Raw genomic sequence first — 22,491 nt, forward strand, 5'->3', positions numbered from 1 at the left:
ATGACCTGCTCCCTCTCGGACTCCATCGCTTCCTTTTCTCTCGAGCTTCCAAAAGAATCGCGTTGGGTCTCGGCTCGGTCGACAGCGGCGGCTTCTTCCCAACAGCCTGCATTCCTCTCTGGAGTGGTCGTGGGAGAAAAGTAAGGAAAAATATACATTAACAGGTACACACACACACACACACACACACACACACACACACACACACACATATATACGTATATATAGATTACTTAAGTTATTTATTCAGGACATGGAAAGCAGATCTGTCTGTCTGGGATAATGATGTTGTTTCCAAATCTTTACCATCTTCATCTTTGAGTGCACAGAAATACAACCTGACGTGAGTTCCGTGGGTGTGCGCGTCACCTCCAGGCCAGGCACGGGAGAGTCGCCTGTGGTGCTGCCCAGTCCAGTGTCCCGGCTCAGAGACTGGCTTCGCTGGAGACGGGCTGGAAAAGAGGAAAAGAGAACAGAAAATAAAACACAAAAAGCATATTAAGCTCCGCCCTCAGCCCAAATATAGAAAATAAGTGTGAATCATGTCGGTGTACATGAATTACCACAATCACTGCTGTCCAGTTTTTTGAAAACGGCCTCTTGTTTCTGAGGATGGACCTGTGTATGTTAGACAATACATACATATATTTATACTTGTATTATAAGACATTCTCAATACAATATAATAACATCCTGAATTCAAATATTATGCTGGATAAATCAATCTTTCTGAAATGTACTTGGAAAAAAGAGAAAGCCAACAACATAGAGCATAATTCATGTTTGCTAAATTACAATGAATCTTTTCCTTTTTTTTTTTTTTTTCAACTTTATTGTCAAAGTTTCACTCAATGTAATTTGGTGTTTGACCAACTTAAATATTGTTCTTTGAAAAGCGATTCCAATACTTTTACGTCAGAATCCTCAAACCGAAAAAAGGTGGCAGACCTGCAGCTGCGTGAGCTGCGCATCCAGAGCGTCCAGCAGGAGGTCGCAGTGGTCACGACGTGGTCTGACAGCCGCAGCCGCGTCGCCGTGGAGACCTGCAGTCGTGGACACAAGACAAGTTCTCACAAGTCCTGCTGGATGGAGAGCCGTCACTGCTTCCCAGATCACACACACACACACACACACACACACACACACACACACACACACACACACCAGACTGCAGCAGCTCCCCCGGCGCCTTCATAGCTCCCTCACCGCCTCTGTCCATGTCTTGATGCTGCAGACAGACAGAAAAACAGACAGACAGACAGACATTAGGACCCAGGGGGAAGCTTCTGTTGCTCAGTTGTCCAGGGAAACTGGCTTGATTTGGCTTGTTAGAGGGACAAACCGAACTTTTTCTTTCTTTCTTTCTTTCAAACAAAGAGAGCCATGCATTCCAGAATACTTTCCATCCACTTCGCAAGGAGTTGAGGAAGTGAAGCTGCGGGAGAGCCACGGCATGTAAACACGGGTATGTCCTCCACAGGGGTTTTGCATTGCCGTCACTATCCGCGACAGAACAAGCATAACCCCCCCCAACCCCCACCCCCCAAAAAAAACAAACAAACAAACAAACAAACCCAATAGAATGTTTAAAACAAAAAAAAAAAACAAAAAAATGCTATAGGTGAAATCAGAGTATCGACAAGCGAACCACTTACCTATCTTTCGAACAACTTCCGAACAACGACTCTCCAGCAGCTCGACAGGGAACGACTCGCACAGCTGCTACACCGAGTCCCGATTGACGAGGCGCCGCGTTCAGTTCGTCGCCATGACAACGACCAAACAGCGGATCATGCTGCTGCTGCTGCTGCTGCTGCTGCTGCTGCTCAACTTCAATCAACTTTTATTTGTACAGCGCGAAAAATCACATCCAAAGGCGTCTCAAAGCGCTTTGTACAATCAGGGGAAATTTTGCCCCGCAGAGCAAGCAAGGTGCGACAGTGGCCAGGAAAACCTTCCCTGTGGGAAGAAACCTGGAGTAGATCCATAGATCCAGACTCCATGAGGGCGCTCATCTGCTTTGACCAGCTGTGGTGAAAATGAAATGCAAAGCAATGTAGAGAGAGAGAGGGAGAGAGAGAGAGAGAGAGAGAGAGAGAGAGAGAGAGAGAGAGAGAGAGAGAGAGAGAGAGAGAAACAGAAATAGACGCAGCGTGAACAACAAAGCTCTCACAATATACAGTAGATGTATATAAATAAATAATTAAAATATAGAAAAACACAATGGCATGCATAAGTGTATGACATATATAAATGTAAAAATGTAGATGCATATAAATAATATTGTGTAGTTATACCTTGAGTTATTATACATTTAAATAGACCTCAATGTACAGTTGTGGGCTGCTTTAGCTGCTGTCCACACTGAACGTGTTTGTCTGTGTTTGGGAGGGCAAGAGTTCGTGGTGGCACATGATCCGCCGTTAAATCAAGTCCTATCATGTCCTGATCTTGGTGGTGAAGATGAATTGATGGCGCCAACACTAACCGGACTGCATACTCTGGCTCCCAATGTCGAGGTCACCACCTATCAAGGACACACAGAGACTGCTGCAGTATCGTGCACATAATAGGTAGTTCAGGTAGAGTGTAAAAAGTGATAGAAGCTCCTCCTGCACAGAGCGACAATCCCTTTAACAGGAGAGAGCTTTTTGGAAGTGGAAGGTCTTAAGTCCACTCTTAAATAAACTGACAGTGTCCGCCCCCTGAACCAAGGTCGGGAGACAGAGACAAAAAGCTGAAACTGAGTTAATGGACGTGCAGCAGTATGTGGAATTAATTCTAAGGTCCTAAGAGAAGAGTCTGGGCACCCTGATAATGTGGAGTTACAGTAATATGCAGTAATCTAGTCTAGAAGTAACAAAGGCATGGATGATTTTTTTTTCTGCATCTTTAAAAGACAAGAAATTTCTCATTTTAGCAATATTCCTTAAATGGAAAAAAGTTGTCGTGAATATGGGAGTCGAATGTCAAGCCCTGATCAAAAATGACTCCAAGGTTTCTTACAGCATTATTGGAGGCAAAAGAAGTATTGTTTAAACTAATTTGACCATAGGGAATTTTGTTTCTAAACTCCCTTGGGCTCACAATAAAACTTCAGTGGTATTGAGTATCAGAAAATTTGGTGTCATCCAGGTTTTGATGTCATTTAGGCAAGTCTCCAATTTAGCTAACTGATGTGCTTTATTGGTTTTAATTGAAAGATAAAACTGTGTATCGTCCGCATTACGGTGGAAACTGATGTCATGCCTTCTAATGATATCACCAAGAGGTAACATGTAAAGGTTAAAGAGGAGCGGCCCAAGAACAGACCCTTGAGGGACTCCATGACAAACCCTCTTGCGTTCTGATGAGTGATTATGAACATGCTCAAATTGAAAGCAGTCAGACAAATTAGATCTAAATTAAGTTAAGGCTTGGTCTTTAATTCCAATAACATCCTCCAGTATTCTAAGAAGAATGCTGTAGTAAACTGTATCAAATGCAGCACTGAGGTTTAGAAGAACTAAAACAGAAAGAAACAGCTGTCAGATACCATCAGGAGGTCATTACTCACTTAGAACAACAACTCCCCCAAAAAAAACACACACACAAAAACAAGCAAAAACTATGGATGGTATTATGACAAGAGGCTGTATGGACATTGAACATATACTTTAACTTTTCAGTACATTAACCACTGGTTGCCAGATTTTATAAAACAGCTCCTCTCTGTTAGTCATAGTGAACCTGATCTTCTCCAGATGTAATACATCGCCCAGTTCCTTCAGCCACAGTTCAACTGTTGAAGACTTCTCAGATTTCCAGAATTGTCGGATCAACTTTTCTAGATTGCAGTGTCCATAGAGAGATGGCCAGTACTTCATCACTGGCCCTCATTCTATCTGGCTCCACAATCCCAAAAGGGGAAGTTAAAGGTGCAGGGGTAAACTCCCTGTTAAAAGCTTTGGTAAAGAAATCAAACAATTAGCCCCAAAAAGTTTGAAACATGATGACATTGTAAAAACTGATGCGACTGACTTCCTTGATCCCTTGAACATATTACACACAGGGGAGACGTGTCTTTATGGATCTTATGTAATCTGGTGGGAGAGAAGTGTAGCCTATGCACTATTTTGAATTAGATCAAAGTGTGCCTGCCATTTATGGAGCTTCTATGAATATTTTTAATGCAGGTTTTCCAATCTTCATTTGTTATTTCAATACCTAATTCTTTTTGCCAATTTTCCTTAAAAGAGTCTAATGAAGGATTATCTAAATTTGATAACATTTTAAAGACATAATATGTAGAATATCCCATCCTCCTTGCACCTTCTTCCTTCCCCTTCCCCTACCTGCATCCACTATTACCACAGAAGGGCGGAGCTCAGAGTCTATATAGGAAGTCAGCTCAACAGCGTCACACCCTCTTCTTGGGAACAAAGGAGCTGGCTGGCCTCATGTCAGAACTCACAGCATTATTGTTTGAACTGAGTACCTGAGATGTGAGTTATTTCATTTCTGTGTATTTAGAATCTGATTTATGTGCTGCCTGTTTACGTCCTGATAGTTATTCCTTATTTAAAGAATGATTGATTGTTTAGAATAGAGAACCTCTGTTGGATTGTTAGAATATTGACCCTTTGTTATCTTATTTCTGTTTTTGTCAGATAAACCAGTTCAAACAAATCCCAGAGACAATAAATGACTGGACCACATCACCTGCCTTCATCTAACTGTTTTAATAGACAGACGCATTGTGTTGATCACCTCCCGGAACCCCACCGTTTAATTTGCCTTCCATCTACAAATGGAATATTTTTGATGCAATGCCTTTCATAGTCACAAGACTTTCCAGAGTAGCATGGTAAGGTTTCTACTCAAACAGTGGGACACGAGTCCTGATGAAATTTCTCAACTGGACATAACGAAACATTCCTGAATGTGAAAGTGAAAATGTCTCCTGCAATTGACTGATCATTAAAATACAGACCTCCCTCCAAATGACAAAGATTGCATCTTCCCAGCCTGCTCTAAAGGCATGGTTATAACATATAGGGGTATTCAAGTATAATTTGGGGGCTTTAAGCAATGATAAAACCTGAGATCAAACGTTTAATGAATTAATTTTTAATTATCGGATTATTCCTATATGTGGCTTTAAAAAAATATATATATATTTATTTATTTGTTATCTTTATTGGACTATTGAGGACGGCTGGAAGACTAGTCTGGAAGACTGGACGACTGGCTCCATTTGTAGCCAAGCAGGCATTTTTTGCAATTCACTGCCTGGGGAACAGTTCCAGCAGAAAGGAAAAATCTTTAAACGAACAGCCAGATAATTTAGCGTTAAGTGTGGAAAACCAAAGCCACCTTCACTACTGTTTTTACTTACATGTCTCATAGAGATTCTGGGTACGTTGCCTGACCATATAAAGGATTCAAGCTCAAAGCTTCTTGAAATAAGACTGAGGGATGTACACTGGAATAGACTGAAGAACCGAGGTGACGCTACCATTTTTACTACATTAATGTGTCCCACCTTTGATTGTATTCCAGATCTCTATGTTTTTCATCAGTTGTTTTGTTTTCGTATCCCAGTTCAATTCCATTAGCTGTCCCAGTTTTCTTGTCACTATAATACCCAAACTTATACATTTGTCATGTGGGGTGGTCTTTGGGAATATTTTATCTACCAAATGTGACAAAGGCATTAGTTCACTCTTTCCCCAATTAATCTTATAGCCAAAATTATATAGAACCAAATTCATTGATTACATTCAACAGAGGGGCCATAGAAGATTTAGGGTTTGAAATCTTATGATCTTATGAGGAATGCCCTGCTTTATTATTGGACGTATCTCTACACTAAATCGTAGATGGGAGGCCAACGGTTCCCACGCTATAGGGCAAAAATAAATGGAGATATTGGGTCACCCTGGCGAGTACCTCTATATAAACGCTCAAATCCTCTATATTTAACAGCTCAAATCCATAAAAAGGATTTGAGCTGTTTTGATTTGTTATGACAGAGGCTGTGGGCTCCTTATAAATTATCTTCATCCAATTAATAAATGCATCGGCAAAAACAAATTTATGTAAAACGGAGAACTTTTTTAAACTCAAAAACTTTTTCAGCGTTTAAGGAAATAACAGCCGAATCGTCCTTACTGCATACTGGGTTATACATAACATTGAAAAGCCCTCTCATGTTAAACTAAATATGTCGATTGGGAATAAACCCAGTCTGATCTGGATGTATGATTTTGGCAATATGACCCCTAAGGCTGTTTGATAAAGATTTTACTTTGTTTTGTTTCAACAGCAAGGAGAGCATCACAATCTTTTTTTTCAATGTTAAGTAAATTTTACCATGATATACTGAACGTGATACAGAGCCCATGTCTCTGATCCATCATACAAATAATAAGAGGAGCCAGCAGTGAGCTACAAGCTTTATAAAATTCCAAACCCATCTGGGCAGGGGGGCCTTATTATTTGCCAGCTGCTTTACAGCTGCTTTAACCTCTTCTAATGTAAAGTCTGCATCTAGATCGGCTCTTGCTTCTTTATCCAGTTTAGTAAAACTAAAATAAAATACTGTCATCAAGGAATCTGTCAGTTTTAGTCTGACTAACCAAGCTATTCGAACTGTGCAGTTCGTAATAGAAATCTTCAAAACACTTATTTATTTCCTGTGCATCATTAATTAACTCTCGACTTTTATTTTTAACTGCCAGTATAGCTTGTGAGGCCTGCAAATGTCTTAATATTCGAGCCAGGTGGTTTGTCACCTATTTCAAATATTTTCTGTTTACAACTGCTCAACTGAGAACATCCCTGCTTTGTAACTAAACAGTTGTATTCATATTTAAATTCTGTAATTGTACATGTTGTTGGAGTGGATTGATAATGGTTCTAATTGTTGTAGACTAGTCTCTATATTTTTGAGGGCCTCTACTTGTAATCTATGTTGAGCTGATGTGTAAGATATTATGTGACCTCTCATAACTGCCTATAGGGTTTCCCATAGATTTGAATTGTTTACATCACCTGCATCATTTCAGTTAAAAAAAAAAAAAAAATATGCTCCTCCATCTATTTATAGAAAGTCTCATCTCTCAATATGTTGGATCAAAACACCAATTCCTTTTTTTGGGGGGTGGGGGGGGGCAATACTGTATGCTTCTATCACTCTCCTCACCCAATCAATCTTTGACTCCATCTACTCTGTCCAAACTAGCTCTCATTATGCTTTGTACAGTATGCTCGATATGCATGATACTGCCGCAGTCTCTGTGTCCCCAGCAGGTGATGACCACTGCGCCAGGAGCTGGATTGTGCTGTCCTGGGGGTCTTGCTGTCATCGCTTCATCCCACCACCACGCTTAAGACCTGGACTTGTCCTATCGGCAGATTGTTCATCGAGCTAGGCTCTTGCCTTCCAAAGCATGGACACTTACATTCCACATGGACAGCAGCCTTGAATTATTTCCTATTCTTTGTGTTTATATCCGTTTTGCCTGGTTGGTGTATCTGTTTTTCACTCTGTCCTGTCTGCCACCCTGGCTCACTCTGCTCCTTTCTCTCTTTCTCTGTCTCTCCTCTATTATTGTATTTCACCCCAACTACTCATAGGCAGATGATGGCCCTCTGGAGTCTGGTTCTGCCCTAGGTTTCTTCCCACAGGGGAGTTTTTCCCAGCCACTGTCGCATCTTGCTTGCTGCGGGGGCCCGGTTGGTTCTCTCTGATTGTATAAAGCGCTTTGAGACACCGTTGGTTGTGATTTAGCGCTGTACAAATAAAGTTTTATTTTATTATTTATTATTATTCCTTTAGGAGATAGTAGTCTCCAAATATCAATAATATTAGGATTTTTTTTAATAGTATTTTAAACCCATCAATTACCATCAATAGTATTTAAAAAAAAAAACATCTGATTTTGAGTGTTGTCATGTAGTTGAGACTACTGACCTATAAATTTGTGTCCAGTACACAGTTCATAATGCAAGCTATTTTAACGTTTGTATCATTTAAATGAGGAATAGAATTATAGATTTTCTGGAGAAAAAAAAAACTCTGGACGATCAAAATTAGGACCATAGATGTTTACTAAAGCCACTCGTGTAGAATTGACGTGGCCTATCAAAATCAAATATCTCCCATCAGGATCCACTTTTATTCTTTACCTAATATTTAGAAAGCCACATTTAACTCTCTTATCTTGACTTTTCCTATCATTACAATCTATTCGATTGAAGTTACTATAATGTTTGGGAGCCTTTATACCTGATTTTGGTAGTATTATAGATTTGGAGGTGCAAGGGGCAGACACAGCTTAATGTTATTATTATTATTATTATTATTATTATCATTATTATTATTATTATTATTATTATTATATATTATTTCCAGGCACACAGACAAAAAGAAACAGATACATGTCCAGTGTTGACAATAACAACTTTATTATCTTCTCTTTTCGTCATTGGGTCCTTGCTGTTTCAAGACAAAAATACGAGTATAAATTAAGGGGGATCACATTATTATTTTTTTCCTTTAGAAAAAAAGAAGCTAAACCTCTGTTGAATGCACAGTTTGCAACGTCCTTCCTTAGTTTGTGTGCGCGCGCGCGCGTGTGTGTGTGTGTGATCGTCCTTCACCTCCTGCACCAGGCTGCTGTGACTGATCTTTTTTCCTCTTTGTCTTCATATAAAGTCCCAGCAGTGACTCTGTGCAGCGACAAGGCTGTGAGTCACAGTCCAATGACACACAATTCCGTTTCGATAAGGCGTGTGACAAAACCCCTCCAACACTGTCGCAGTATCGCAAGAGGAGGACTCGTGTGTGTGTGTGTGTGTGTGTGTGTGTGTGTGTGTGTGTGTGTGTGTGTGTGTTACAGTGCACGTAAGTCGAGCTCACAGTGGACACGCTGTATGAAAAACAACTACTACAAAAACAAACATCAACTTAAGAATAATGGCACTGGTGAAAAAGGTGGAAGTCAGAGCAGAAAAGAAGAGCACATGAATAGAATCTAAGTGAAGTTAAAGTCACGCTGATGTGAATTTCGACCGATGTTCACGAGAGTGGGCGCGTTCAGAACGGGGAAGGCTGATGAAGAGGTGTCGGTGGACCGTCAACTCTTCACACACACTTTTGGTCGTTGCTTTGCCTCCCTCCAAACCCTCCGACCCACCACCGCCCCCTTCTGTTGGAGTGCGTGAAGCCACGCTGACCTTATTGCTACAGCTGTCCGGTTCCGTTCGGACGTGTTCGGCAGGAAAACGCCAGCAGCAGGCAGATCATCAACATGAGGACATCTCCCTCCACAATCACTCCAAATGCAAATGGAAAATTAAAAACAAATCATTTCAAAGACAATATGTTGAAGTGAATCCGTCCACAGTTCAAAGTGTGCGTTCAGCTGTAATCTTTATTCCCTGGGAATGCGACAAGACGATGAAAGCCGAATGAAACGCTGTTGCTTTCCCAGAATTCCCAGGATCCATGCGAGGCTCAACACGGCGCACTGTATTCTAGCGTTAATGTGTGATTCTTTCAGTGATTTATCTATTTATTTATTTTTAGTCATTTAACAATTCAGGAGAATTGACCCCCACATGGCATCTTCTCCCATTCAAGACAGCAAACTCAGTCTGAGTGTCATTCCAATAGCACTTGTTACTGACTTGGTGCCAGTTTGTGTCAAAAGAAAAACGTGCCGTGATGTTTCCAGTCGTTAGAAGCGTTAAATTCACTCTTCAGCCTTTAAGCATCTCCAAACCTGCACAATGCGTTCCACTGGTTAACCCCGGTCTCCAGCGTGTGAGTGATAAGATGCCGTTAAAGTGTTAAGACAGCAGGACCCTCCAGCGCAGCTCCCACCGCAGCGACGCCGTGAGGGCAGACTCAGGTCAGTAGTTGTTCTTCATTTCATTTTTCTTTTTTTTACAACATTGTTTATCACAAAATATTCACATAAATAAGACTAGACGGCAGCTCACTGGTGCCGCCTGCCTTGATTCTACATTCCTACCTGATCATTTCAACAGCAAAAAGAAAAAAAGCACAAAAAAAACAAAACAACAAGAATCCAAGTGTTCCTGACGGGTCATCAGTAGAGATGAGGCCTTGTGCAGAGTGAGGGGAACCTCGGGCCGGTCAGCTGATCCAAAACCAGCGCCGCCCACAAACTCCGAATGAGTGTGTGTGTGTGTGTGTGTGTGTGAGCTGCGCTGATTGAGGCTGACTGTACAGCAGTGAGACGCAGGGACCTGCCCCATCTGTCTCCCCTGGAACTTCCTGAACTTCCTGGACTCGACTCCTCCGACCCGTCCACTACTCCAGTCAGTCCAGTCAGTCCAGTCAGTCCAGTCTACTGGAACCGCAGCAAGCAGCAGAGCAGTATTATAGCGGCTGCGCAGCTACAAGTGGTGGTTCAGAGGGAGGGAGGGTGTAAATGTTTTGTTAGCAAAACTGAAAAAAAAAAAAAAGTAAATTAGTAAACGCGTTGTATAGTGAACAGTTACATAATTAATACAGGAAAAACCTGGATGATAGAAGTTTGAAAATGCCGCACTGAAAACGCAACATCTGTTCATTAATTTTGAGCCACAACGAAATTTTGATGTAAATGTAAGTCTGCTAATGTCACGGAAGCGTTCACTTCCGTCATGTCATTTTGGCTGTCAGTGCTCACTCTCCTCTGTTATTTTTTTTGAAGTAAAAAAAGGCATAAAGTAACCAGTATATATATGTATATATATATATATATATATATATATATATATATATATATATATGTATATATATATATATATACGTATATTAAAAAAAACACTACCGAAAGTCACTGTAAAAAATAATCCAAAAACATTTGTATCATGAGCCGAATATAAAGCACGTCATAGATTATTTCACAAGGTAACGATCTGTTTACTTGTTTTGTCAGTTGATTTTTAATTGAATCACTGTATTCCCTCTTTGAGCATTAAAAAAAAAAAAAAAAAACTCTAGTAAAACTTATCTTAAGCCTCAGTCTGTCTCTTGCAAGGGATGAAAATGAGACAAAAACAGGATCTATATGGATTTCTACAGCGGCTCCGGTCTAATTTGAAATCATCTGATGGCCTAGACCTGTCTGCTGCGTCAATATGTTTTTTTTCTCACCAGTCATGAAAACTAAGTAAGTAAAAATGAAAAAGTGCACTGTGAGCAGGATTAAGAGAGCGCCTGCTGTCGACAGAGTGCGCAGGTGCCTGTGCAAAAACCTGCACACGTCAACACGTCGACTCGCTGCTCTCTCCAGAACAGGGAACCAAAAAAAAAAAAAAGCAATTAAAAAAAACCAAAAAAAAAACCCAGTGTGCACATTTCATTTCATCTAAGAGGTGGGTGTAGTCGTCCCTCCTGCACTGTCCTGGCGGCGCTCATCATAAGCCAGCTATGACCAAAGGCGGGGGCGGGGCCTGTGTGATGAGGTCAGCGGCGGTCCGAGGTCCGAGGTCACTTCCAGCCTTAGAAGATGTCGGGACAGACGCTCCAGTCCTGCCTCTCCTTGGCCTCCCAGTAGCCGCCCTTGTAGACGAAGCTGGTCTCTCCGGTCAGCGAGTCCCTGCGCTGGTGGAACCACAGCGGCTGGTAGCCTTCGTACTCCCGGCCTGCAGGGGGAGACAGCGGGCGTTAACTGGCGCTGTTTTGGTTTGGAGCCCGGAGGCGGAGCTTCACTTGGCAGGCAAGGCAATAGAGGCCCTGCTCAAAATGACCTGGGTGTTTGTTTGTTTTTAAAGATGTGTTTTCTTTAGTGACATTTTAAGATCGTCTCGTGCGACACGTGCAGCTACATTTGTGTTCAAAATAATTGCGGCATACAAGTATAATAGTTTTAGTTTTGATGCATTCGAAACACTGCACTGTATATCAAAAATGAAATGTGAAGAAAAATGTACACGTTTTTTAATTACTTTACCGAAAATGAAGAAAAATGAATATCAGGCTGTTCAAAAATAATCAGCCTGATATTAATGAACCACGACCGACGGCCAATCAGGAGCCTGAGGTGGCACACTGGTCTGAAAGGCTCAACAGTGCCGATTGTCAAGGCTGCTTTGGAACAGAATTCCCATGAGGTCGTATAAACAAGCGCTGCACACAGAAGATAATGTCACACTTTGGAATTATTATGGGCATTATTATTATCATTTTTAAAGTTTTGCAATTTGCAGAGACACATAAGTAATAATTTTGGGTGTGGACGAAAAACCAAACCTCACACAAAAAAAAAAAACACCCACGTACTTTTGAGCAAGGCCTTCTGAGCGACCGCTTCACCTTCATACATATGCACTTACGTATGTATGCATATATACATATACAGTATCGACATGGGGAAAGCAATCAGTTGCCACACACTGCATTTTGGGTAAGCACCAAATGTGCACTGAGCTCATGATCAAGTTGACCTCAAAGGAAACTTGTAGTGCCGTCAATGTGATGCAGGAGTTTGGCTCACTGGGAGGGAAGGAGAGAACTCCAGTCACAGGAAGTCAGGAAGTGTTGGAGCAAACAGCAAGCTTAGGTTTGACTGGGACGGCAAATCACAGTCTGAACTGTCTGTTTGTCGTCGCCACAACAGCGACGCACAGTGTGAAGTGATCGCACGCTCACCCCAGACTTCCGTGGTAATAGATCAGTAATATGACAATAATACATGTGTGTTGCAAACCTGCATGTTCAGGCTGGTTCTGCATGAAATGTGGCAGTTATGCAGGAGAAAGTCAGGTGGTCCCCCCCCACACACACACCCCCCCCACCCCCATGTCTGGGGCAGTTGACATGAGAGGGCCATCATGCAGTTCCACAGAGGCAGACAACACAGAGGACACAGAGAATGGTGTGTGTGTGTGTGTGTGTGTGTGTGTGTGTGTGCGTGCATGTGCGTGTGTGTGTGTGTGTGTGTGTGGTGCACGTGCACAACACAGGGGCAGAGAGCAGCCCCCACTCACCAGAGTCATAATCACACTCTGACCACCAAAACAGGGAGGAGAAGAAAGACAAGTCAAGAGTACAGTGAGAGCAGGCAGCGGCACACACACACACACACAACACACACACACACACACACACACACACACACACACACACACACACACCACACACACATACACACACACAGTACCAGTATGGACAGTTTCTGATGAGTCGTTCACAGATGCCAGTTTGACACAATCAGATTGAGCCACTTAACAAATATTGATAACACACTGTTGCTGTGTCTCAATTCAGGGTCTGCATCCTTGAAGTGCGTATTTTGAAAGGAGGTTGCGTCATAGCACTGCGCGAAGGCTTGTCCCAATTCCCAAAGGGGCTTAGGACGCTCAAAATGCGCACTCGTAAATGCGCACTCGTTTTAGCCGATTCCAAGGATGCACCGCTACTATCCTACGCGTACTTGTGTATCCCATGATGCTTTGCGTGCTGCTGCAAAGCATCGTGGGATCCTGGGAAGTCAGCTGAAATTAGCGGCATGTACTGGTAAAGACACGACATATTAAATATTGAAGTTTCACATAAAGTATCCAGTTTTTAACGTAGGATTTTACTTATTTGATCATCCAACGGCATCGTTAGATGGCGAACCAATGGTTAGCGTGATACTATAAAAACGTCACTTCCGGGGTTGGCCAGCCGGAGGGAACGGCGGTGACGAAACGAGGAAATACGCCGAAGGCTAGACCGTCCCGAGTGGTGACCGGGGAGGCGGGGTTTGGTCCGTCCTTCTAGGCTGGGTACTCTAAGAACGCTTCCTTCAGACGGAGGACACTCGGTCTGAAGGGTGCAGACCCTGAATTGAGACACAGCATTTAACTTCCCATTGCACTTGTAGTTCCTGATCTGAACACAGGGACACCCACGTCCCCCAGCTGCTGCTGCTGCTGCTGCTGCTGCTGCTGCTCTCAGCAGAAACTGAACGGGAAGTGTGAATTTCATCTCCCAGTAAAACAATGTGCCAGACTTGCAATTCTTCTATTAAAGCTGTTAAATTAAATTAAATGCTTTACATCCCTTCTTGATTTGCTCCTCCTCCTTGTTTTCAAGTACTGTCTTTTAATTTGACATTTTAAGGTCCCAAATCCCACAGCCAAATCTGTACTTTTCATCCAGGACGAGCACAGCAACCTAACACGATTTAATCAATAAACTAAAATTGATTCTCTGTTGGTCTTCCCATAAGTTTGTAAAAATGGGAGATGGTCTTGGTGTCGCATAATGTGGGACCTTTAAAGGTCCAGTGTGTTATATTTGGCTCCATTTATTTTTTTGATTTTCATACTGGTAAAAGCTGAATATACGGCGCATAAATACATTAAATGTACAGTGTATAATGGCAATGGAATAATGTAACCAAAGTAATTTGGTTTTCATACACATAAAACGGTTCTCATAAATATATGAGAACATCCATAGATCAATAAGGGTCTTGCTCCCAACTAGCTACCACCTTGCACCGCCATATTTCTAAGGAAGCCTGGTGTGGACAATCCAGCTGCCTGACAGCATGTTTCATAGTTAGGGTGAGTGCTCGCATCTTCAAATAAACCAAGAAAGAAGAAGGTGGACAAGGTATCCAGGTTTGTGTGCGCAGACCACTGTAGTTCACTGGCAAACCCAGGAGAGGGAGGGAAAGTGAAAGACTCTGCAATCTGAAATGTAACCTATTGATGTCGCTGCTTCCTCTTCAAAATCTCCAAATATTACACACTGGACCTTTAAAACAATGAATCACCTTCATGGGCGTAGTTTTTCCAAACACGTTTCCCCACTTTTCCCCACTCTTCCCTCCCGCCGCCTCCGCGCCTCTCTGCCGCCTCTCTTACCGTCGTCCAGGGCGTCCGAGGCCTCCGCCTCCCTCCTCCTCCTCACGGCTCGCTGCTTCTCCTCCAGCCGCTGCTTCTCAGAGTTTGCCTCGTCCCACCGGCCCTCCTCCATCAGCTTCTGGTCGGGCCTCAGACGGCTGTCGGTCTGGCCCACCCCTTCCTCCTGCTCGTTCAGGGTCAGCGCCAGCGCCGAGAAGTGGTACATGTTCTCAGCGTTCTCCCTAAGGAGGAAAAAAACAAACAAACACGCGCACGGCAAAAAGTTAGCATCACCACAACAACCGCCAAGGCTGCGTCTGAGTCTCATGTTATGTTTGGAGTGGAGAGCTCACGGCAGCGGGTACTTCTTCCACAGCAGTTTTGGGGACAGAGTCTGGTAGACGGTCTTCTGCTTGCCCTCAGACCCGCTGCCTCCCCGGCTGCTCTGGACGATCTTGGCACTCTCGATCTTATCATCCCACGTCCCAGAGAGGATGTAGTGAGCCTGGCCTGCGCTGTCGGACACCACACCCGTCACCTGTTCAAGAAAAAAAAGTATTATGCCCAGGCCACATGCACCCTCACGACTCCCAACAACATTGCCAACATTGTGAGTGTGAGCCAAGCTGCCAACCAATGTCAGTGCTGTGCTCTTTTTTTAGGTCATTGGTGCCATTATGAAGGAGGCAACCTCAGTGCAGGGACACCTCAGTTCAGCCAATATGCAAAAATGCAAAAATGTGAAATTTTGTTGATTTAAATAATCTCTGTTTGTTCATACGTGGAGAAAGATCTGGTGGTAGTAGTAAATATTGTTGCTAAGGATATTTGTGCTCAGATTTTGGCTATTTGTTTGTTTTATTTATTTGTTTTGAACGATGAAATAAAATAAATTCCCTTTTAGGTTGCTTTCTAATAAATATGTATATATATATATACATGTATATATATATGTATATATATATATATATATATATATATATATATATATATATACATATATATATATATATATATGTATATATATATATACATATATATACATATATATACATATATATGTATATATTTTAGTTTATATATATATGTATATATATATATATACATATATATACATATATATATATATATATGTATATATATATATATATATATATATATATATATATATATATATACATATATACATATATATATATATACGTATATATATATATATATATATATATATATATATATATATATATATATATATATATATATATATATATATATATATAAGCATTCATTCATCCATCCATTCATTCAATGTTTAATTTTGGTTCTAATCCTTACCCTAACTCTTTTATTTAGGGATTTTTGGTGAATATTTTCACCCACTTTGATTTGTAATTATTTTAACCCTTTGTCTGTTTTTTGTGTACCCCAGGAAGAATAAAAAACTAATGGGGACCCTTCATAAATCAACAATAAACAACACATCCCTTCAATTGCACTTCTCTCTGAGAACACAGATATGCGTTGGTGTTGTCCACCAGGGGGCAGCATCGCACAACGCAGCAGCTAGCCGCTAACGCATGACATAACGCTCGACGTCAGTCGTTACCTTCCGAGGAACATCCCTGGAGAAATAGCTGTAAGGTGAGAACTTGAGTTGGCAGGTCTCCTTGGTCCTGTGATTCACAATCTCAATGTCTCCCGACTGCAACAAGCACAAGTACGGACAAGCACAGCAACACTGACAATTAAAAGCATGTCAACCTGAGAAGAGACGTGATGAGCCAGATCACCTCCGCACCAACAAAGAATCTCTTGAAGGTCCAGAGTGTAAAATTTGGCTGTATTTATGATTTTTACATTGGTAAAAGTTCCACATGCTGCCCATAAATGAATTAATAAAAGTGTAAATTCGCAGTATAACAAAAACAATTTGGTTTTCCTACCCGTAGAATGGTTATCATATATAAAAGAATATACACAGAGCAATAAGAGTCTTGCAGCAAGCTAGCTAGGAGCAAGACTCTTGCTCCTAGCTAGCTGCCATTATGCACGGCTGCTTCTTCAGGAAACCGCCAGAGAGTGAACTAAATACCAAACGTGCTGTCAAGCGAGCTTCCTTAAATACCAATCAAGCTTAAAAATTTGACACACAGGACCTTAAAGATTGACAAGATAGTCTCACTACGTAAACTCTTTCAACATGCAGCCACAGCTTGTGGTGTGTGTAGCTCACAGAAGTGTAAAAACGAAGGGGAATGAGGAAGGACTCCCACTAAACAGACTGACAGCCTGTCAGCCCCTCCCACCCAGAAGTGGGGCATCTGGCAGAAAGACGAGCCTGTTATTTCGAGTCTTGTTAGCGATCAAAGCTAAAGATAACCCCCCCGGGACACGTGAAGCTCCTTCTTTATGTTCCGGGCTTTGCTCTGACTCCTTTCTTCACACATTCCGCCAGTCTGTATCATATGCACACACTGGTGCGCACCCAACATGGGAGGGAAACACGTCTAATAAAAGGGCGACTCTGCACGATCAGAGGCGCTCCTGGCAGGAGGGATGGATTCAGAGTGAATGAGAACGCCGAGGAGAGCGAGGCGAGGCGGAGAAACAGACCTGGTCGATCCACAGCTTGCCCACGATGATGTTGTGCACCGTGGAGGTGACCTTTCTCCACACATAGTGGTTCCCGCTGGAGTGGAAGTGGAGGTGAATGGCGCCTGGGGAGGGGAGGGAGAGGAAAATGTGGAGGTAAGGAAACTTTTGACCTTTAACCGCCCCTTCATTGTTTCAATAACTTGAACAAGGTTTTTTTTTATAGCACAAATAAATTCGTAGTTATCATCATTAAGAAAAATAAGTATCAGTATCCAATTACTGGTCAGTGAATTCTAACCCAGCAAGCACGGTGCTGGTCTGCTTGGTTGCCAGTCAGCGATTGCTTTTGTCATATGAACAAATTTGGTTTCATCATTTCCAAAAGCAAATATCTTTTAACTTCATTCCCCCCTGATGACAGTTTGACAGTAACTTGCTCTCCGCTCCAGGCTTTTCAACAACGAGCGGCTCAGAGCAGCTTCTTCTCTGTCTTAATGCAGTCGCGGGTTCACCAGTCTGCTTTTACTTTTATGTGTCATAACCCACACTCCCACCCGCAACCACCCCCAAAGAGCCTTTGACCCCGGAGTGCGCTGCTGCGTTCACTCCCTAGAGTCTCACCCAGAGGCATGATGGAGAGGTATTTGCCGCGGAACTTGCTGGCGATGGTGATTTCCTGCCGCAGGGTCCAGCCTCGCTGGGAAATCACGTGATGTGCAGCCGCAGGGGGATGATGGCTCACCTGACGGTGAAAAAATGTCATTGCGGTGAAATCAAAACATTTTCAAAGAGCAGCGCGAGCGGCACTTTCTTCTGCCTCCCCCCCCACCTCCACCCCACTGGTGCGTACCTGCTCACACAGTGAGCGATATCCAAAGTCCTCCCGGCGGTCCAGCTCGTAGGTCTCCCCCAGCAGCGGGTTGAAGGGCTTGGCCGTGCGGTGGACCGTGGTGGAGTAGGACGAGACGGAGAAGGCGGCGACCAGGCACAGCTGCTCCAGGGACGAGTCGCAGCGAGCCGCCTTGTCCAGCAGCTCGTGGTACTCCAGGTCCTCCGTCAGCCGCTGCAGCATCGACAGGGGCTCGTTGAAGTTCACCTGGCGGGGGGGGAGCATGGGGGCGGGTCAGTCTAGGCCTTCAGTGACGCCGTCCTTAGTCCAACCTAAATCAATATACCTCATGGTAACGTCAATGCTGTTAAAACTAAAAATAAAGAAATGCCGATTTTAAGCCGTTAGTCAGCAAAAGTACGCTTGGTTTGTCCAATAAACTGCATTGTTGCCGTTTCATATGAGACACCAACAACGTGACAATAACAAAGACAACTTTTCATTGAATATAAAAGTAAATAGATTATCTGCATTTTTTTTTTTGCAGTATGCAACCGCAAAACAATTGAACAATAATAAATATATTGACATTATAACTTGATTGCAGATGATTCAGCAATTTACCTTCAACTCCTCTCTCATCCATCGGATCTCCAGGTTAGTTAAGTCTGCCTGGCTCTCACGAGTGCTTATCCAATCATAGTTCAGTGTAAGACATAAGGCAATCTAGCCGGCCCTAGCGTTGCAGACGCAAGATCCGATTGGCTATCGCAACTGACTGTGTCAGTTCACTTACAGCTCACAGTTGGATTTACATTTCCCGAGAACCTGACGACACAAGCCAGCTGAAATATGATTGGATAGGAAATCTACCAGAAAATACAACAATGGAAGCAGCACAACCAAGTGCACAGTATGACATGAAGAAAACAGATTATACAGAATAACTCTATTATTATGCTTAGGTGTGTTTTCTGAGTAGGTTTGGGCCAGCAGAGAAGGCCTTGCTGGCCCCGACATGACGGCTTCCCACTGGCCGAGGAGGAACCTGGAGCGGTGCAACTCACTCACAGGCATGGGGATCTTGGAGAGCTCCTTGCCAATGCAGTTCTTCATGATGCTCCACAGGTTGAGGGAGTAGTTGGGCTTGTCCGGGATGTGGGAGCGGCGCTGCCGGTGGGGCTGCAGCTCCTTCCCCGACACGTCGTTACACCCCGGAGACATCTGGACCCGGCGGGGAGGGGCAGGGGAGAAAAAAAAGGGGGAAAGTGTTTAGTGTGAGAGTTTGTTGTTTTTTTTTCCGGGGAGATATTGGCCAACTTTATGGACAGGCAGCGGGTCACCAGCACATCACCAGGTGGCGCCAGTGAGGGACGGACGCACAGAGATGATGGAAAAGAAAACAAGACGGAGCTGAGGGAAGACAGGAGCAGATGTTGAGCTGCTGGTAATTAAAACTTGGCGGAAAGAAGCAGCTGTGTGTCACAAGACCAGCAGAAATACACACAAACTTGTGTGTGCGCGTGTGTGCGTGTCAGCGGGGAGGAGAAAAAGGGAGACAAGGGAGCGTGGAAGAAGGAAGAGAAGGAGAGAGAGAGAGAAAGAGAGAGAGAGAGAGAGGGGGAAGAGTGGCGAGGACAGTAATTGTTCTATAAATAAACAAACAAGACGCAAGCTCTCACGAATCACAAATACTGAATCACTGAATATCAAATCAAAAGTCAGACACTTACATGGTCGTCCTGGTTCAAGTCACTGGGCTGACCTCCACTCGCCCCACTCAAGTTGCTCTGAGACCGTCTGGAACACATAGGAAAACTTCATTGTGTTATTATTATTTTTATTTTTCTGATCCCCCTCCGCAAAGAGAGGCAGACAAGCACACAAACACACATGGCAGCAAACACAACACCGGCTGCTGCTTTCCACCAGCGTCAGTCGCTCGCTGCAGTCGATGCTGCAGGGAACGAGTGAGAAAGATCCAACTTTTTAAACAGATTTTTTCATTGTGCAAGAAATGCGGCAAGAATTCCGGAGAAAAAAAAAAAGTAAAGCTGCGAGCAAGAAAACAAATGCCTTGAAAAACAAATATGCAACAAGGGCAAAAACAAACAAAGAAACCAAAAACAACAACATATATTGTTGAGCAACGCTGGAGGAAAGCATCCAAAAAACATTTTTATCTATATTTTTCCAACACATGGAGAGGAAGTAAAGTGTCATGATGGGGAGTGTGCGTGTGCGTCTATGTGTGTGTCTTGAACTCATCACACCACAGTCATCACCAGAACTTCAATCAGACTCAAAACTACAGACAGAAGCAATTAGAGCATGAAGACTGATCGTTTAGTGCAGTTAGATGCAAAAACTCAGACTGGGAATTAAAACTGTATGTCTGTCTCTCTCTCTCTCTGTCTGCCTGATTGTCTGTGTCTGCCTACCTGCCTGCCTGCCTGCCTGCCTGCCTGTCTGTCTGTCTGTCTGTCTGTCTGTCTGTCTGTCTTTCTCTCCATCGCTCCCTTTGTCCATGTCTGTCTCTCTGTCTGCCTGATTGTCTGTGTCTGTCTGCCTGCCTGCCTGCCTGCCTGCCTGTCTGTCTGTCTGTCTGTCTGTCTTTCTCTCCATCGCTCCCTTTGTCCATGTCTGTCTCTCTGTCTGCCTGATTGTCTGTGTCTGTCTGTCTGTCTGCCTGACTGTCTGTGTCTGTTTCCCTGTCTTTCTCTTCGTTTCTCTCTCCATCTGTGTCTATCTGTCTGTCTCCCTGCCTGTCTCTCCGTTTGCCTCGCTGTCTGTTTCTGTCTGTCAGTCTGTCTGTCTGTCTGTCTGTCGGCCACCGACCTGTGCTGCGAGCTCTCGGCGGCTGTCACTGTGATGAACGCGGGCGAGTCCTCCATGGCGTCGAAGAACTCGGTGTCCTCATCTTCGTCGCTGGCCTCCTCTTTCTGCAGCCTCTCGCTCCCTGCTGGCAGAAGAGACGTCCAGGGGTCAGGCAGCATGAGAACGGGGCCGCCGCCACCACCGGGGATCGCTTCGTAACTGACTTCGCCCAGTTCAGGACCAGAACAGGACGCACATGGCGGTGAATCAAGGAGTTAATCCGTTTAGTCACATCGTCCATGTTCCAGTTGCTTAAACCACCAGGAGGATGCAAAGCATCTTCAAATATATCGTGGCTGCTGTTACTTATCAGAATTTGTTGTTTGTTTGTTTTTATAAGAAGCAAGACAACTGCAGCACTGATCTCCTATTTTTAAAAAGATGCATCGGTCAACAATTAACTGGATAAGTTCAGTTTCAGGGTTAGAAATCAGTGTTTTCTGTGCACTAAATCAAGATTGAATCTGCCTTCATCAAAAGAATAAACAGCAACTAACATGTAAATGATGGAAAATTAGATTTGACTGCGGCTCAGAGGGTAGAGCGGGTTGTCCAATAAAGGTTGGTGGTTCAAATCCTGCTCCTTCCTAGTCTGTCGTTGTGTCCTTGGGCAAGAGACATCGACAGACTAGGAAGCTAAACTGCTAAACTGCTCCCAGTGGGGCTAAGCAGCGACTTGCAGGGCAGCAGCCACCCACTGGTGTGTGAATGGGTGAATGAGAGGCCATTGTAAAGTGCTTTGGGGTACAGTGAAGGTGCTAGAAAAGCGCTATATAAGTGCAGTCCATTTTCACTTAAAAACCTTTACGCTAGTTTTTGCTATGAACAGCTTTTCACTCACGTATTGGAACCCAAACTAGACACTTCCAACTTGTGCACTAACTGGTGTTTTTTTATCTGTTTCGACAATTGTCATTGGAAATTTAGCAAAGTGGTTTCAAGCAACGTGGTCAATGGCATCAATAAATAAAGAGTGTTTCCTCCTCATTTAATAGAGATGGCCGCGATAAAAACCGTCTACCACTCTGGACGTTTAGCTTTGAGATATTTCCGGTGTACAGACATATAAATTTATCTAAAAAAAAAAACACCCACAAGGAGGTGAAGAAACTAAAGACAAGCTGAAGAAACCACATGAGTCCATGTTGAGGTCGATTATCAACTTAAACCTCAGAATGCTCTAATTGGAGACCTTGGACTTAAACACCCTTGTTAGGAGAGTAAATAACAGGGAGCCTGAGGTCGGTCATGACCTTTCAGTCAGTAAGTGGAGGAGTGTGCTCACAATCAGTCAGCCAGCCAGTCAGTCAGCCAGACAGCTAGTTAGTCAGCAAGTCAGTCAGCCAGGC

The 22,491-nt window shown here is 43.3% G+C and overlaps 1 protein-coding gene and 1 long non-coding RNA gene across 10 annotated transcripts in view; both read right to left on the bottom strand.

Moving 5' to 3' along the window:
* Nucleotides 1-1,019: 1,019 nt before the first annotated feature.
* Nucleotides 1,020-1,770, bottom strand: LOC142887957 (uncharacterized). Its single transcript, XR_012926635.1, has 3 exons — nt 1,656-1,770; nt 1,165-1,228; nt 1,020-1,043 (listed from the first exon to the last, which is right to left on the bottom strand). It is a non-coding gene; the product is annotated as an uncharacterized LOC142887957 (long non-coding RNA).
* A 6,659-nt stretch (nt 1,771-8,429) lies between these two features.
* The window catches only part of osbp2b (oxysterol binding protein 2b), a 43,106-nt gene continuing 29,044 nt past the window's right edge, over nt 8,430-22,491 (bottom strand). For 3 of the 9 annotated variants that reach the window (XM_076025937.1, XM_076025943.1, XM_076025944.1), the window contains 11 exons: nt 21,104-21,227; nt 19,999-20,083; nt 19,337-19,489; nt 18,287-18,532; nt 18,058-18,178; nt 17,455-17,558; nt 16,448-16,543; nt 15,195-15,379; nt 14,863-15,083; nt 12,991-13,008; nt 8,430-11,646 (listed from right to left, as the gene is read on the bottom strand). In XM_076025937.1, coding sequence (XP_075882052.1) covers nt 11,504-11,646; nt 12,991-13,008; nt 14,863-15,083; nt 15,195-15,379; nt 16,448-16,543; nt 17,455-17,558; nt 18,058-18,178; nt 18,287-18,532; nt 19,337-19,489; nt 19,999-20,083; nt 21,104-21,227 — 1,496 coding nt within the window. In that variant the 3' untranslated portion in view covers nt 8,430-11,503. The remainder of the gene's footprint in view (nt 11,647-12,990; nt 13,009-14,862; nt 15,084-15,194; nt 15,380-16,447; nt 16,544-17,454; nt 17,559-18,057; nt 18,179-18,286; nt 18,533-19,336; nt 19,490-19,998; nt 20,084-21,103; nt 21,228-22,491) is intronic. The other 6 variants (XR_012926632.1, XM_076025938.1, XM_076025941.1 and 3 more) reach the window with 6 other exon arrangements.

The sequence above is a fragment of the Nelusetta ayraudi genome, unplaced genomic scaffold, assembly GCF_046127955.1.
Source record: "Nelusetta ayraudi isolate G7.1 ecotype Tasmania unplaced genomic scaffold, CSIRO-AGI_Nayr_v1 ptg000018l, whole genome shotgun sequence".
Classification (NCBI taxonomy): Eukaryota; Metazoa; Chordata; class Actinopteri; order Tetraodontiformes; family Monacanthidae; genus Nelusetta; species Nelusetta ayraudi.